This window comes from Vicugna pacos, chromosome 5 (genome assembly GCF_048564905.1).
Source record: "Vicugna pacos chromosome 5, VicPac4, whole genome shotgun sequence".
Taxonomy (NCBI): domain Eukaryota; kingdom Metazoa; phylum Chordata; class Mammalia; order Artiodactyla; family Camelidae; genus Vicugna; species Vicugna pacos.
The window spans coordinates 39,529,983-39,543,077 of NC_132991.1; the positions used below are offsets into that span (position 1 = coordinate 39,529,983).

The following is a 13,095-nucleotide window of genomic DNA, read 5'->3' on the forward strand; positions in this document are numbered from 1 at the left end:
TTGCAAAAGACCAGTCTTCTAGCTTTATATTTAGTTTTATTTGTTCTGATTCACACAATGCTATTTGTAAGAACTTGAAGGGCATAGGAAAAAATGGAATAACTAACATCTTCTATATGTGTTGGGTATTTTACTTACCCTCTATAATCCTTACTATAATCCAAGTACTTTGCTCAAAGAACCACAGCTAGAAAGTAGCAGAGTAAGGATGTGAACTAGTTCTGTCTGGCTCCAAAGTCACTGCCTTTTCTTCAGAAGCCTGGTACACACCACATAATAGTAAGTCAGTTAGAGCTCTTTAAAATAAATGATGTTGCATAAATCAGGTGTAATTAGAAACTGAGTGCCAAAAACATTTGTTTAAAAAAAAAACTGAAATTAGCTCCCCAGAAAAATAAGCAGCAACCCCAGTAGTTTTGGAAAACCAAAACTATTTAGAGCCAAACCCTCTTGGCTTAAGTGCCTGGACCTCCAAGTTAACTAGTTTAAAAGGGAAAACATGTATCTGGATGCATATTTTTACATATTTGCTGAAAATACATTGTGTACAATGTGAACTCAACAAAGGCAAATAGATTCATTCTTGATCCTAAAAAGAGGCAAGAACTTCTTACCATTGCTTTTTAATGTTTTCTTATTGCAGTCCAAGAAGCAGTAATTGATTGTATTTTTAAAACAGCCAGATTTTATTAAAATCCTTTTTTACTGTGTCTTTTTTCTGATCTCTTTTTGTCTAGTTATGCAAATGCAAATTGTCTCATTTTTAATTCAGTTCCATATATTTATGGAGAAAACATATGATGCAATAAGCACTAGAGAAAGTGGTTAGCAGGCCCAGACAAACTCCCTGCCCTCAAGCAGCTCATAGCCAAGCAGCAGCACCCACTAATCAGGGAAACAATATGTTCTATCACCATCTTCTAGATGTTTCATTATCACTAATCCAGAATTTATGTAAAAGACCATAATGATTAATTTAACTCTGTTTTTCTTACTTTAGCAAAAGATAATTTGATGCTCTGCTTTTTTAGGCAATCACAGTATCTGGAGGTTAGAAATATTTTTGGAATTATATATTCCAATCATTTGTCCAGACAAGCATCCTTTCTATAGTATCTGCTTGAATACCTCTGGTAACTGAGAATTACTTCTTATTAAAGAGTAATTGTTTTGTTTTTATGAAGGTCTAAGAGTTTGAACATTATTATTTACATCGAATCATTTTTTTCTATGACATTCGTATTCATCTTAGATGTGTCCTCTTGAGTCACAAGAGCCTGTTGTACATCCACGCCCTCTTCAGCATGACAGCTTGTTCAATACTGTGCCTCTTTGAAATCTTCTGTTATTCAGTTCTTTTATTGAGTATCTAGTTTGTGCAAGGTATTCTTTATGAACTTCAAGAGTTACAAAGAGGAGGACACCATGGACTTACCTCAAGGCAGTTACATAAAAACAACAAATGGTGTATTAAAAACAGGGCTATTTAGCTTGAAAAAGTAAAAGGACATAACCAGACAGAAGGATCTGGAAGTATTTATGGGAAGTGCAGTATCTGAGATTTAAAACTGCTATTGCCTCATCCAGTTAAATTGGTAATATAGTGAATTTCAGGTCATGAAAACAGCATAAACAATAGCTTAGAACTATTGGATCAGGGTGCAGGTTTAGGAAAACTTGAAAAAATTACTTTGTCTTTACAATAAGATACTGGTAGGAGTCGACAGGGGATAAGACTGGAAACGAAGGAAATTTGGAGTGTCCTTTAAATGTCCGGGAGAGGAATTTGTACTTTATATGGATGGAGAATGATTGATGTTTCTTGGATGAGGGTGACAAATATAATGCTATTCTTTCATTAAGATTAACCTGAAAGTAGTTTCAGGGGTAAATAAAAACAAAGAAAAATGTATATAGATGTATGCATTAGGAAGTTAATACTATATACTACTTTTCTACTTTAAATATAATGGAAATTCAGAAAATGAAGAAGAAATGTTTTAAAGTTTTCAAGAGCAACTGCACTTGAAGAATTGATACAACAGTAAAAGTCAAATAAATGAATATTGAACTTTCTGGGTGGTGAAATAAGCTTGAGAAACAAAAACAAACATATCTGTGTATATGTGCACATGTGCATATGTGTGGAGTGGGCATGTGAGATGGAGAGGCAGTGAGGATAGTAGTCTGCATTTAGGTTAAGGACATATGTTTGGAAATCTAAGTTAAGCTCAAACTATGGTGTTGCCATAAATGTATACAGTCACTTATAAAGTTCCGTATAACTGAAACAACAACAAAATCAGAAACCTAGAATTATTCTAGTGTCATGACACATAAATTATCCTGAAAGAAAAGAAAGTCTACTCAGTGAAAAGAACAAGAATGCTCCTGAATAAATACAGGGTTACAGCTGTTAATTCATCAGTGACTTACTGAACAGTTTATCTCAAGTGAGTACTACTCTAGATACTGTGGAAACCACAAACAAAGATGGGATAAGATTAGGAAGATGAGATAATTGAGAGATAGGCTTTACATGAATAACTTCAATAAAAGGTTGAAATGACAAACAGCACTAAGGTGTCTCTGATAAAAGGAAAAGAAACCAGCATTTAGTAAGCATCTACTACGTCCCAGTCATAGTGCTTAGCTCTTTCTCATAAATTTATTTCATAAAACTCAAAATGAGCCCTCGTTTCTACTGATGAGAACACTGATGTTCAGAGTTTAAGTCATTCTAGTGGAAGTCAAGCTAATCCCACAATAGCCAGATTATGAAGGGGAGACTGAGTTATTCCTAGTGGGCCACCAGTTTGCTTAATAGCAGTGGACCTAGGATATTCTACACATATCTTAGGTATAGATGGGGAACCCAGTGACTTAAAAAATCAGATATATTTCACATTACCCTTCTCAACTTGGTATCAGTGGTACATTTCCCACTCTTGAGGGAAAATGGGATAGTGAAGTGTACTTAGAATTTGAATCAGACACATGTGAATTTAAATGCTGGCTCTGCCCAGCCATGTCAGGTGACACAGCCTACATAAGCCTGGATCACCACCACATTAGAGCCAAAATACTACTTCCTTCACAAAATATTGCAAGAATTAAGTGTGGAAACTAATAGCAAGAACGAGGTTGAGTGCCAGAATTTAGGTCATGTTAACATGACATGAACAAAGCAATCCATGGTCTTTTATGCTCTCATTCTCTCATCTGTAGTTCTCTCTCTCTCTCTGAGGCACACACATGCACACACATACACATACAGAAGTATGCACACATTTTGTATCTAGGACACTTTGGAATATAGCTATTTTCTGAGCATTGTTTTTCATTCCAAAGACCTTCTGCTCCTGGCTCTGCCTGCTTTTTCTCTCCTGGGGAAGATGCCCAGACATTCAGATCTACGATCCCACTTAAGAGTTTAGAGGCTGCTTTTTTCTCCCTATAAAAGAGAATGAGGGCTGAGTGGTACAGTTTTAGGTAGCAGTCCTCAATGAAACAGAAGGAATGAAGAAAATTAAGCTGGAAATATTCAGGCATTTGGAATACATGGAAATGTCTCACTCCCATGGGGTAGACCATACCTTAGGAAATTTTCTTCCTTACCTGACTGTTAAGATCCAGAAATGGAATTCTGTCATTCTTGCATGATCCATCCATCAAAAACAAACTGCTGTATAATCAGATTAGAGTGACCTTACAGTTGATAAGTTATTGAGGCAAGGTCAGATGTGAATATGCATTTAATACATCTGAAGATTAAGAAAGTATATAGAAATGAGTTGCCACTCTACCTGCAATAAAATAAAAAAATGCTTGTATAGGCGTATCTCATACATAATTTATTTTTCTCAGGAAAATTTGATGAAAGTGATTATCTTCACATTGAATAATATTTCCCAGAGATCATGATAACATTGGAGTGCATTTCTGTTAAAGAAAAACAAAATGTATTTTAAAAAGCAACAGTCATTTAAAGGAATACATATACTTTTATAAAGAATATTGCTCAACATAATGTGAATATAAAATATTGAAAATAAGGTTTTTTAAAGTATTGTAACTAAAACTAGCATTTAAAGAAAAAATGACAGTTTAAGTGAACAGTACATACTGAGCCTGTCTTTTATTTTCTATTATGCTCTGTTCTAATCTGTAGTGAGAAAACATGTAAGTCTGGTTGTTCAGAACTTTCTCCCTCTTATGGAAATTGTTAGTTACAGAAATGAGCTAGTGGATCAAGGTTAAAGAGAGAAGGATATGCAAAAACACAGTGACAATCAAAAAGTTCATGAGAAAATAGACTCAAACTTATATATTAAGGAAACCAGAAAATAAGTCTTCAGGTAATATTTAGCAAATCTTTCCTTAGCTTATGTTCCTAGCATTACTCTAATGTACTGAAAGAAACCAAAAAGTACAGTTGTAAAAATAGGATTAAAAGATCACTTTCAAAAAAAGATGCATTAGTCTTTCTCGGCTTTTTTAACTCTTGGGTACAAAATCCTCTAAGTTTTTTGAGCACTTATCTATAATAACTAATTTTTTTTGAAGTATAGTCAGTTTACAATGTTGTGTTAATTTCTGGTGTACAGCATAGTGATTCAGATATATATATATATATTTAATATTCTTTTTCATTATAAGGTATTATAAGATATTGAGTATAGTTCCATGTACTATACAGTAGGACTTTGTTTTTTTATCTATTTATATATGGTAATTAGTATCTGCAAATCCTGAACTCCCAATTTATCCCTCCCTACCTCCTTCCCCCTCCGCAGTAACCATAAGTTTTCTTTTTCTATGTAAGTGAGTCTGTGTCTGTTTTATAAATAAGTTTACTTGTGTCATTTTTTTAGATTCTACATCTAAGTGATATATGGTATTTTTCTTTCTCTTTCTAGCATACTTCACTTAGTATGACAACCTCCAGGTCCATCCATTTTGCTGCAAATGGCATTATTTTATTCTTTTTTATGGCTCAGTAATATTCCATTAATCATTAATTATAATATAAACTATTTTATGTAATTATTTCTATATCTATATGATGTAATAACCTAATAATTTTCTTAGTATAAATTTAACTATTGAGTAATTAGTATTATAAATGTGAATCTTTGTGGAAAGAAATGAGAGTCATACACTATTTATTACTACTTACCTTGTTTTGTTATTGACCTTTCATATAATTGTTAACTACTTTTTTTGTAGGTGTCATCATGTGTAATAACATGGCTTAGTTTTTCTTCTGTATTTTAATTTAGAAAATTCATGCTTCTCTTCTATAAGTGAGAAAAATTAAAAAGAAGGCCTTGAAAGGGAAACAAATGTTATCAGAATTTAGAAATCCAATTCTTAATATTCTTTCCTTTACAATTACTTAAAAGAATATTGCTTGCCTTTCCTATTATTTATGGATCTTCCAAATACTGTGTCTGGCCTTAAAAGTTATGATACAAAATCTTCTGTCTGAAAAATTACAGAACTGAATGAAATTTAAAAGCCATGTGACGTATACCATTTAGCATTCTCATAAAATATCAGTGTGGTATTAACAAGGGTAGAGCAAATGCAAGAAAAACTAATGTGCATTATGACTTGTGGAAACCTCTTCCTGGGAAGAAACAAGAGACTATAATTCTTACCTATGCTTCACAAAAGTCTTTTTGAGATGGAAAAAATATTCAAGTGTTGCTCATCATTGTCTGGGATGTTTGGGTAAAATATTTTGTATTCACCTTTTAAAATATCCAAATACACATTCACTGGCTAGGATCAATGGGAGAGAAAGGGGTGATCCTACAACTAATATAAATACATGTTATCTTGTGTGTTCCTGATAGTGAATGATTCCAGAAGAAGGATTAAGAAGCATTACATAATGGTTAGAACATGGATTCTGAGCCAGGGAGCATGAGTTCAAATCCTGACTCTACCACTTCCAGTTGTGAGAACTTACGCATGTTGCAACCTCTTGGTGCCTCAGTTTCCTCATGTTGTAAATGAGGATGATCACACTATCTACTTCATCACAGTCTTATAAGAATTAAATGATTTTATAGTTCTTAAAATAGTCCTTGACAAGAAGTAAGTACTATGTATTAGTATTATAGTTAATCTCCCCCCAAAACATTTGGCAAATCACTCTGTAAATCTTTTACTCCTTAGTTTACTTTTTTGAATTAGAATCTTTCATATAACAAGTTAGCCTATTTTTAGCATATCTGTAAAGACCAGAATATTCAGATACAAGCACGACTTGCTTTTTTATAAATTGTGCTTTGCTTTATTGCCAATTCTTTTTACAAATTGAAAGTTTGTGGCAACCCTGTGTCAAGCAAGTCTATCATCACCGTTTTCCAGCAGCCTTTCCTCACTTCCTGTTTCTGTGTCAAAATTTGGTAATTTTCAAAATATTTCAAACTTTTTCATTATTATGATATATGTTATGGCGATCTGTGATCAGTGATCTTTGATATTACTTTTGCAAAACGATTATGACTCACTGAAGGCTCAGAAGATTAAAATTTTTAGTATTTTTTCAATAAGCATGTTTAAATTAAGGTATGTACTTTTTTTAGACATAATGCTATTGCACACTTACACTACAGTAATAGTGTAAACAAAACTTTTATACACACTAGGAAACCAAAAGATTCCTTTAACTCACTTTGTTGCAGTATTCACTTTATTGCAGTAGTGTGGAACCAAACCTGAAATACCTTCAAAGCTTGTGTTCATTTGATAAATGAACTTAATGCTCACCATAGAGATTTGTGAAATATTTTATTACAGTATGACAACTTATTTTGAGGAAGTAATCTTCTAAATATCTTACCTGGTTTCCAAGATGGTATACATGGGCAATAATGAAAATTTACCAAATGAAAATGATGAAGCTAGAATATATGCTATATATGTGTGTGTGTGTGTGTGTGTGAGTATATATATATATATACACTCTCTGTGCACACGCTCATATATATATATACTCTCCAAATACTGAGGCACTGCAAATATGACCACTATGTGACTAGAGTGCACACTTGTTTGCTTGTTTGTTTTGTTAACCATCATCAATCCCCTCTTATTCCAGTAATAGCATCACAACTCTGCATTTGAGGAATGTTTCTGTACCACCACCACAACCCTGACTGTTCATAGGTCTCAGTAAGATTTCTTCCTAGTTTCAGGATGAGGCATTTGGCTTAGGAGAAATCAATCAAACCACAAAGCATGATATCACCCTGGACAGAGTAGTTACTTCAGGGATGGTCATGTGACCCACCTGGAACCAGTGAGATGCAATGAGAGTTTTTTTGTGTCTTTGTTCCTATTAGATTTGTCTGGGAGGTTGGGAGGCCAGATGCTATAGCATCTTACTACAATAAAGAAAACCTATCACCATGGAAGTCAGAGCTATAGGATACAGTATAACTAGGTGCTGGTAACATTAGTTGGGCTTCTGAATCATTCCATGCCTAAAGCCAGCCTTAGACAATAAACCTTGACAATAAACTCCCATGTTCCTTTCCTTCTTTCCTTCTTTCTTTCCTTCTTTCTTTCTTTCTTTCTTTCTTTCTTTCTTTCTTTCTTTCTTTCTTTCTTTCTTTCTTTCTTTCTTTTTCTTTCTTTCTTAAGCCATTTTGGGTCATTCTTTTGCTTTTATAACAAAAAAACTTACTAGGATGACAAAAAAATCTTTTTGGCTGTATCTTCTTCTTGCTCATTTCAAATAAATACATTTTCTAATGAAAATGGTAAAGCTAGAAAATATGCAAAAATTTGTATTGATTTAATAATTATGACTATTTCTGATTATAATTGGTGCCACTGCTTGATTTTTATTTAGTTCTTATTTTAGGCTTTAATTGCACAAACAGGTGATTTATTTTTGTGTTTTTTGTTTATGAATGAGTAAAGCTCACAGATTTTTGGTGTCTGAGTTTGAATCCTGCCTATATGATCTTAGCTTTTCCTAACCTCAGTGTACTTCCTTTCTTTGGTTTTCAAATAAGGATCACAAAAGTGTTTATCTGATAGGGTTGCAGGAGAATGAAATGATACAGTGCATGCAGACTCAGCCTAGTCAGTGACTGGCACATAGTACACCCTCAGATCTTAACTATGTTAATTAATCTAAGGACTGGCATTTAGTATCCCACTGGCTTTCAGGTTTTTTTTTTTTTCCTGGTCACTTTTCAGTCACTTGAATTAGAGATAATATAAGATTGATGTACCATCAGTTTAATTTTATTTCTAGGGAAAGTTAACTTGGATAGCACAAAAGCTATCTCTTTGTTGAAATAGCAAAGCTCTTTAATGGATTTCAGATACTCTAGGGTAGGTCTAATGTTAAATTCCATGTGTGTAAGACTTTCATTAATGTAATTGATGTTTTATGAAGTTTTATTTTTAATGCTTCATTATTTACTTTCTTTTTACTTTTAATTTGAATTGTTTGTATCTATTCAATGACTTCTGGGTTAGCAAATTAAAAGCATGAACAGAAGAATTATCGGTTAACAAAATTAATAATTGAAACAGCAAAGTCTTAACGTTCTATTCTAAAAGCCTGTAGATCAGAGCTCCATTGCTGAGAGCTTTGGGCTGCTTCAAAAATGCCTGTGTGTGTACACTGAGAGGTTTCTCTTCACAGTTCCTCCGCCCTCTACTGGTAGTTATAGTAATGCCATTTTGTAGTCCCCGCACAGGAAATGCCTGTTCTTACTTCAGCTACCAGAATCCTTTTACAGGAAGTTAGGTGTGGTCTTTGAAGGAGAATTAAAAAAAAAAAAAAGGATAAAAAGAAAAAAAGCATGATGGAATTTTAGCTGCAGTCTTCTTGGTGCCAGCTTATCAATCCTAAACTCTTGGTGTAAAAGATTCTGCAGGGGTAATGTTTTAATATTCTTATTATGCTTATTCTCTGTGATGCTTCTCTACCTTTACAGTAAAAATCCTTGGGGGAATCTGCAGAGGACCACTTTCATTTTGAAGCTGCTGGCTGCATGTTTTAGCATGTCTCTTCTGTTAGAGCATCCAGGCATGGCAGGTCCCTCCCTGAAGTGTACAGGGACCTTCTTCATGCATATGCCTGTCGCTAGGCATAAGGGTCTCTGGGGATGGGTAAGGAAAATGAGGGATGTTTTGGTGGTACTGTGATACTGAGAGGGCAGTCTGCTAGCTGGTGGCTGAAAGGTCCTGGTCTACTTCAGAAAAAAAAATGGAAATGGTGCAGTAACTTATGTTATTTTAAATTTCCCTGTTTGATTTGGCATATGCTGCAGAAATGCTCTAGATATGAATGAATTTTACTCTTAGAAAATGCACTTCCTATAATTAAATGGTAATTCTCATTCCTGTAGGGTAGGGGTTAAAATGGATTGTTATTTTAAAAAGAAGGAAAAATAAATAAGTGATTGTACACAGATGGCATTCAGGAGTCAAGATTTTAGTAGTATTATTTCAAAAAGCATAGAGACTCCTGCCACTAGTTCAGAGATAACATTTGGAATAACTGGTGTGCTCTGTTGAGTTATATATGTTAGTCCAGTAAAATATGATTAGAATACAGTAAGACTCCATTTATGTTATCACAAAGACCAACATAATTGGAGTTCACTTAAAAGATAAACTATCTTAAACTTAGATAATTTTTTCCAAGTCCAAATCTACTTGGTGATTTTTAAGAAATGGGCACTATTTGAGAAAATGAGCTATCTCTACAGTATTTCCTAAGATACTGAAAATTTGTTAATTTAAGAAGCAATTACACTAGCTAGCAGCAGGTTACTAAACCAGGGGGTCCAAGCTCCAGACCTCTGACGTGGGTGACTTCCTGCCTGGTTTGGCAGGAGCTGGATCCCTTCCTGTGCAGCTTCCAAGCAGTTCCAAATGCAATCGGGCATCCCCTGCTCCTTCCCGCTCCCTTGCTTTCAGGCAGTATCTACCTATCTTTCCACAGCCTGGCATTTTAGGATTTCCAGAGCTCTTTACCAGGTGCGTTGATTCTGAATAAGCTCTTAAAGGTGGAAAAGTAGGCCAAAGGGAACATGGAAAAAAATGGAGAGGTACATGCAAGAGCCTCACACAGCCCAGATTCTACAATTTTGGGTGATTATTCATCTCTTGTTATGGATCTCTGATATATTTTCAGAGAGGATGCTGAAAAAGATGGCTGCCAAAATATTCACACAAGTGAAAGAGCAAGCACAAACCAGTATCCTCTATTTCTGAGCTTTGAATTGGATATTTTCACTTAAAACATTTTGGGAGTGGGAGATTAGATTACCTCATAGACACCTACTGAATGTGAAAGATAGATCTCCATGCAAGCAGATGAATGCATGCATGAGAATCCCCTGAACGCCAAGTGCAGCTTCCTTAGTAAAATATTGCAGATAGCTTGGTTTATATATTTTATCTCAATACCATGTAATTGCCACAGTCACCTTTTATCCTAATGACCACTGCTTTTTTTTTCTCTGTTTCTCTCTTTTTTCCATAGCACTTTCTTACGCAAGGAGCTAAACAGTGATTAAAGGAGCAGGATGAAAAGATGGCACAGTCAGTGCTGGTACCGCCAGGACCTGACAGCTTCCGCTTCTTTACCCGGGAATCCCTTGCTGCTATTGAACAACGCATTGCAGAAGAGAAAGCTAAGAGACCCAAACAGGAGCGCAAAGATGAGGATGATGAGAATGGCCCAAAGCCAAATAGTGACTTGGAAGCAGGAAAATCCCTTCCATTTATTTATGGAGACATCCCTCCAGAGATGGTGTCAGAGCCGTTGGAGGACCTGGACCCGTACTATATCAATAAGAAAGTGAGTACTTAGTCAAGTTGCCTTTACTTCCCCTACGTCCTAATTAGTCCCTGGCTAGTCCCAGGGATGTCTGGTGAAGAATATTGTGCCTCCTTCTCTCTGTCTGAAGTATCACTAGGGCACTGGATGGGCTTAACCATGTAATGGCCTTGTTATCCTAGAAATCTTTTGGAAGCACCCATTTGAACCCATGTCTGGGACAGGCAGAGAACTGAAAGGCATTCTGCAGTTGGGGAAATGAGAAAGGGCAAAAATCTATTCCCCTTACAGTGTGGGGAAGCAAAAAGTGAAGATGAAGAGACTGTTCTTTACGCATTAAAAAAATTATTTCCATGAGTAGTGTCCAAATTCCTCTTTCCAATATCCAGCTCTACCTAAGGTACTTTTATCTTCAGTAGGTTTATTCCTTCATACCATAAACTCTGCCCATTCCATGGCTCTTCTCCGAAAGAAATAAAAGCGGATGAGTTTTAAGTGCCTAAAAAAGAATTTGGTCAAACAACATGTCTGGAAAACCCTGAAGTTCTTGTGAGAAGATTTTTATCTAACTGAAGTAGTCAGAGTCTCATTTTTAAGGTCTTTGTGAATTATAAATACAGCTTTAAAATACTGATATTAAAGCTTGATAAAGATGCTAAGAATTCCTATGGCACTGACTACAAATTTTCTTTATTTTGTTGTTTAAATACTCATGTCACTTAGTAAATTTAGGGGAGTTTATAGCGCTCAGAAAGAAAGCACATAGCATCATGTCATACATTGGCAATTAGTATATTATATTATTTTATATTATTTTATAAGGCATTATTTCTAAAAAATGGTCTCACTTTTCTCTTAAAATGTTCTTAATTCTTAATTTTAATAATAATTCTGTCTAATGTGTTTGTTTTCTTTTTCAGACATTTATAGTATTGAATAAAGGGAAAGCAATCTCTCGATTCAGTGCCACCCCTGCCCTATACATTTTAACTCCCTTCAACCCTATTAGAAAATTAGCTATTAAGATTTTGGTACATTCATATCCTTTTTTCAAATAGTCACTAATATGATTTTGCTCTTTGGCTGACTTATTGAGTTGGGAATTTTTCAAAAATATATGTACTTGGCAATGTTATGAGCTTTTTTCCCTCCTCTTACTCAACAGTTAGCACATTGCAAAATGGAATCATAGGTAAGTGAACCACTTTTCCCCATCTTCTGAGTATTTCTTCTCTATCTGACTCATTACTCCTTTCTTTCTTCTTTCCTCCTCTGCTTCCTTCTGAATTGCCTGCTACATCCAAGATTTCTCCATTAATTTTGATAATATCACCAGGCTCTCCTTTTAGAAGTCTTCAAATTTTACAATGTTATATAATGGGTAAACTCCATGAGATAATTTTCTTTACTACTTTTATATTTGGAAAATATATGCATAATTTGAATTACACAATTTTATATCTTTTTGGTCTGAAGTTTACTCCTTTCTGCTTTTCATCTGAGTGTTTGAAAGCTTTGAGTTAACAGATGTTACAGTTATGACTGTATACACATTAGCCTTTCAAATATTTCTTCAAATTCTTTTCCCAGCAGCACACCCATTAATTTTCTATTTTCTTTTTCTTTCTTTTTTTGTCAGTTGTTCCTATCTTTTATTCAAGTCACAGGTCCTGCTACAATTATCTCTTTCCAAAGGCTTAATGTCTGTTTTTCCGTATACATCCTCATTTCATGCTTCATTATCCTTATGAAGTATCTACTTCCTTGAAATGGGACTGATGACACCTTGGTGGGATGTGGTAATTTGATTTACTTCTGGAAGTTAAATAGAGTAGTTGTGAATGAGAAGTTTTATTCCAGTCCATGGACAGTGGTTTGGCTGACAGCCAGCCCTGGAAAAACCAAGGAAGCAAAGGTTTGGAAGACTGGGGTTGTGCCAGGCAGGGGCATTTCTAAGAAGAGCACAGAAGCCTTGGGATAAGGGACTGATATGAATCAGAAACCAAAGGTAAGGAAGGGGAAACTGAAATTTAAACAAAGTCTCAGATAGGACAACTATAAATTTTGTTTTCCTAATTAGAAAGAGTCATTGCCTGCAATTTACAACATGGTCAGCCCAGGGCCTGGCTTTAAGGCTTACAATGTAAAAGCTTGCTCCCCCTAGCAAGCCCAGAAAATATTTGAATTGAATATGGTAGGGAATTAGATAAGATAAGGAATTCAAGAGATAGAATAAGCTTGGTACAGGGAACTCATCACAGTTCTGGGTG

The 13,095-nt window shown here is 34.9% G+C and overlaps 1 protein-coding gene across 1 annotated transcript in view; it reads left to right on the forward strand.

Annotated features, from left to right (window-relative positions):
• The window catches only part of LOC102528082 (sodium channel protein type 2 subunit alpha), a 272,534-nt gene that overhangs the window by 178,197 nt on the left and 81,242 nt on the right, over positions 1 to 13,095 (forward strand). Inside the window, exons 8-9 of the mRNA XM_072961091.1 lie at positions 10,529 to 10,846; positions 11,746 to 11,864. Of these exons, the coding sequence (XP_072817192.1) occupies positions 10,580 to 10,846; positions 11,746 to 11,864 (386 nt within the window). The 5' untranslated portion in view covers positions 10,529 to 10,579. The remainder of the gene's footprint in view (positions 1 to 10,528; positions 10,847 to 11,745; positions 11,865 to 13,095) is intronic.